Source organism: Capsicum annuum, unplaced genomic scaffold, assembly GCF_002878395.1.
Source record: "Capsicum annuum cultivar UCD-10X-F1 unplaced genomic scaffold, UCD10Xv1.1 ctg60817, whole genome shotgun sequence".
Lineage (NCBI taxonomy): Eukaryota > Viridiplantae > Streptophyta > Magnoliopsida > Solanales > Solanaceae > Capsicum > Capsicum annuum.
The window spans coordinates 448-5,421 of NW_025869662.1; the positions used below are offsets into that span (position 1 = coordinate 448).

At 35.5% G+C, this 4,974-nt stretch overlaps 1 protein-coding gene across 1 annotated transcript; it reads left to right on the top strand.

Moving 5' to 3' along the window:
* Positions 1 to 294: 294 nt before the first annotated feature.
* Positions 295 to 3,145, top strand: LOC124893516 (secreted RxLR effector protein 161-like; the record flags this gene model as incomplete). The annotated part of the gene is made up of 2 exons (XM_047404497.1): positions 295 to 788; positions 3,041 to 3,145. Coding segments are annotated over 2 exons (599 nt in total), but the record flags the coding sequence as incomplete, so codon positions are not given.
* Between the last annotated feature and the right edge of the window lie 1,829 nt (positions 3,146 to 4,974).

Below are 4,974 nucleotides of genomic sequence, written 5' to 3' on the forward strand. Positions count from 1 at the left end.
ACTAATGGAAAAAATTTATCGGTTGTGCAGGTGTATGTAGATGACATTATTTTTGGTTCTACAAACATGAACATAACTCATGATTTTGCCAAGCTCATGAGCTGTGAATTTGAGATGAGCATGATGGAGAAGCTAAACTACTTCTTGGGATTGAAAATAAAACAGATAGAATCTGGAACAATGATCCATCAACATAAGTATGCAAAAGAACTTCTTAAGAAATTCTCCATGGAAGAAGCAAAAAAATCAGCACTCCAATTGCCACTGCTACAAAGCTTGATGTGGATGAAACAGGTCCTGATGTGGAGCAAAAGATATATAGAGGGATGATAGTTTCATTGCTATACCTCACAGCAGGCAAGCCTGATATTGTGTTCAATGTAGGATTATGTACCAGATTTCAAGCAAATCCTAAAGAGTCTCATCTAAAATCTGTACAAAAGATTTTTAGATATCTCAAAGGAACCAGTGATCTTAGTTTATGGTACCCAAAAGGTAGTAATTTCAACTTGATTGGATATTTTGATGCTGATTATGCAGGATATTTGGTTGACAGGAAAAGCACCATAGGCATGAAACACTTTCTTGAATCATGTTTGATTACCTGGTCCACAAAGAAGCAAAATTCAGTGGCCCTGTCTACTGCTGAAGCTGAATATGTTGCTGTAGGATCTTGTTGTGCTCAACTATTATGGATTAAGCAACAACTTATGGATTTTGGTATAGATGTTGGATGTGTTCCTATTTTCTGTGATAATACAAGTGCCATTAACATAGCCAAAAATCTCGTTCAATATAAAATAACTAAGCATATTGATATTAGACATCACTTTCTTAGAGATAATGTTGAAAAAAGTCATATATCAAGTATGTTTTGTTCTACTGAGGAACAAATTACTGACATATTCACTAAGGCTTTGAGTAGAGAACACTTTGAAAAGAATAGGTTAGCCTTGGGGATGATTAAAATTGTATAAATCACCCTCAATAATTGACTAGAACAAGTTGCTCTTAAGTGATTATTGGTTAATTCAGTCTTACATATTTAGTTGTGTATCCTAATTCCAAGATTTTATAGTAAATTGACTCAGCTATGTGTTGATTTTGCAGAAAGACTAGAACATCAAGGCATTTTGTTCATATTCTCTTCAGAATTCAGGTATGATTATTGATTACCCACAATTGCATAAAGAGAAACAGGTTGTCTACATGGTCCCTTTCGTTACACTTAAACCGCTAAAAACCTAAAAGCCTTCTCTTTCAAAAAGATGCTAGACCTTTCCCATCAGAACTGACCCTCTTCATCATTACGTTTCCTTCCCCAAGTATAATTCATCCACGATTTATCTTCCTTTTCTTCACCTTAAATATGTTTTCTTCTCTTCTCCTCATTCACCACTCTCAAAACCATAAAGAAATCACTGTTTATCTCTGTTTTCACTATGACATCCTCTTCCTCTAAGCTATCCACTGACTCCACTACTATTCCTTCAATAGCCATTATACTACATCCAAATATCACCTTACCTCTACTCATTCCTCTCCTAATATCAACCAAGTTGTTCGATTTTGCCATGTTCAAGCATCTACAAAACCCTTTTACAAAATTTTCTTCTAACCATCCACCATTATCTGAACCTTTACTTCCATCTCTTGTCCCTCTTCAGATTCTTGATCAAGATGATATTCCTATTGATCGAGATGATATTCCTATCGCATACCTAATCCTAAGAAGGTCCAGATCTAAGCTAAAAAGAAAAACCTATCCCATCTCCATCGATGTTGATGACACTGTTCATATAGAACCCTTCCCTGCTGTCTTTACTCCTCTAACTCCTCACACTCAAGGAAAAAATCAACGACAAGATACTTTCTTGGCAGAATCACTTTGAGCTAGTAAAAAAACGTGTGGCTATATATGCTTCTCCAACTTCCCAAGATTCCTCTCCTGATATTCTTCTTCTGTCAAAAAGAAAGAAGAATAACATCATTGCTAAAGTCCCAAAACCCTCTTTGTCTCATAAATCATCATCTCAACCCACTTCAAAGGATTTCTCTTCTTCTAAATCCACTCCTACTGTCAAAGCCTCTTTATTCTCTAAAGTTACTCCTCCAAGGTCCACTTCTCGTCCAAAGAAATAGGTAAAAAAACCTGTTCCTTCTAACTCATTTGATTATGAGCCTCATCTGGATGCTACTGTTGAGTTGGATCCTGATTTTGTGGTTCCAGAACCATCCTCACATTAGGATACTCCCAAGGAACACCATCTTCACTTTCAAAAGTACAAATTAGCTAGAGGAAGGGTTATTAGTGATTTTAGGGGTATTGATATGCAGACTTTGCTGGGAAATTGGAGTTTCGAGAATGGTCAAACCTATTCCTTCAGGGTGACCTTCATAGGAGATTTGCCAAACATGAAGTGTATGAGTTCTACATAAATGGGGTAGCCATTGGTGAGATATTTTCTACTATTGTTCGAAAGGTTACAATGAATCTTTATGTTGCTGGCATTGCTATGATCTTGCATATTCCTTCTGGGGGTGGGGTCATTATGTAAAGGGCACTTGGCCAACTCTTGATAATCTTACCTCTACTCTTGACATATGTTGAAAGTTCTCTAGAAATCTTCACCTGATCACTCATAGAAGAGTTCTTAAGAGGGAGATGTCTCCACTCCACCAACTCTATTTTGATGTAGTGCATAAGATGATTATCCCTGAGAAGGAAAGAAGAACTATGGCTAGTTTTCTTGACCTTACTCTCATGGTACTGTTGGACACTGAGGTAAAAATTGACTTGCCTTGACTCATATTGAAGCATATGCAAAGGGTTCTTCTTAAGGAAGTGAATGGACATGCCCTCCCTTATGAATTCTGGCTCACCCCTATATTTGAAGAGTTTAGGGTGTCTGTCCAAGTGTGGTCTTCCTAGACTACCAAGGATATCATAGGGAGTGTGAACCACATTATGTTACCTATTTTCATGAGGAGTGTTGATAACCCTGTACAAAGGATAAGAGATGTCCTTTCTACAAAACAGGCTGAGGTGGAGGTTGCTCAAGCTGCATTGGATGCTGCACAGGCTGCTTATGAGGATGAAAAAGGGTCCTTCAAGCTCAAATTGCTTCCCTCACTGCCACTTTAGAGAAGGAAAGAGCTGAGAATGCTGATGTTATTAGGAAGATAACCTCCTTTATCCCCTCCTTCTTATCCACTTAAGCCTCTTCTTAGTGCCTTAGGCATATTTTCCTTGTTGTCTCTTTGTCCATGTTATTTTTTTTGCTGTTACTGGGTTATGATAATAGTATCCTATTCTCTAAATAAAATGGGCTTTTTTGCTTAAAGTGTTCTGCTTATATTTTTTCATAATGCATTATTGTTCTTTTGCTCTGAGTTTTGATTATTTTAGTGATAGCCCTAGTGACCATGAATTATTAAACAGTTATCACTTGTTGGGGCCAGCTTTTCAATGATGCCAAAAGGGGGAATAATTGATTATACAATGCTTATAACTCAATAACTAACTTGTTTCATTCTGTTGTGATCCTCTATTTTAATTCTTTATTGAATGTGTCGGGATTTTAAAATGAATGTTGTTCTGCTAAGTTTGTCATCATCAAAAAGGGAGAATTTGTTAGGAAATGTGAAGTTTTGATGATGGACATACAAATGAAACATATTGTGCAAGCTGTTCCACACAAGTGAACAAGTTACAGACAAGACTACTGATAAGATGACACTGCATAAAAATAAGAATGGATAAGTAACATGCTCTTTACACTTATCACATCAGCTGAAGTAGATGAGTGCAACATCTAGAAGTTGAGTTGATCAAGAAGTTCTACAAAGCCTATGAGATAGAAGAGAAGAGTCCTATTCAAGCAAGGAGAGAGAGAGAAAGAGATGACAGCAAAGAGTGAAACTACTTGGGAGTCCTATTGAAGATAGATGAATACATCAACTAAAGAACTCCATCAGGAGTTGGTTTAAATACAACCAACGACATTTAAGTGTTTCACTCACACACTAAAATTATAGTCAATAATAAGCAAATTAGTTCTACAACTTGAAGAAGCTAGTGAAGCAACCTGGTCTTTTACTTAGAGTCGTCATAGACTTTGTGTAATAGGTTGGTTATTGAGTCATATTGAGTTGTAATCTTTAGTCTCAGTGAATTATAAACTGAGTTAGGATTAATGTCTTCAAGTTGGGGAACTCAAAAACTTGGGAATACTTATCTTGGGAAGATTAGTGTTTTGTAGAAGTAGGAGTTAGAAGTTTTAATTCCAAGTTTACAAGAAGTCTTGTAATTTGTTGATTGTTGAGGCTCAAGAGTTATAGTGAAGTTTGGGTTAAATCCTGTTGAGGTACAGGTCGTGGTGTTTTACACCTTTCTTTAGTCGGGTATTTTCTACGTAAATATATTATGTTCAAGGTTTACTTCAGTGAATCAAGTTAGCTTACGTGTTCCACAGATAGGCAACTAAGTAGAGTAAAATATTAAAATTGGTCGGGCATGCACTCTAACACCATGGATACCCTGGGAAAATTTAATAATACAGAGAAAGACTTAAAAAAATACAGAGAAAGATTCATTCTATCAACAACCAAATTATAAAGGCGAAATGGTCTAGTGTATCCTTGTACGTATGCGTGTTTGTAAAATGAATACCTTTACTTAGACTTTTGTCATCTGAACCCTCAACTCAATAAAACTCAATATTTTAAATCGTATTTCAGTGTGTAACACAATTGCTTCCATGTCAGCTTCCACATCATTTTTAAATGTTGCATTAAACATAAGAAATTAAATATTAAAATAAATTTATTTAAATAAATAACTTTTACAAATTGTAGAAAACTTTCAATAATCATTTTCTTGATGTTTGCTCACAAATTAAACATCAAATTCATTTTAAATAATTGAAATTTTTCTTCAATTAATTTAAATTTCTAACTATAAATTCACATACA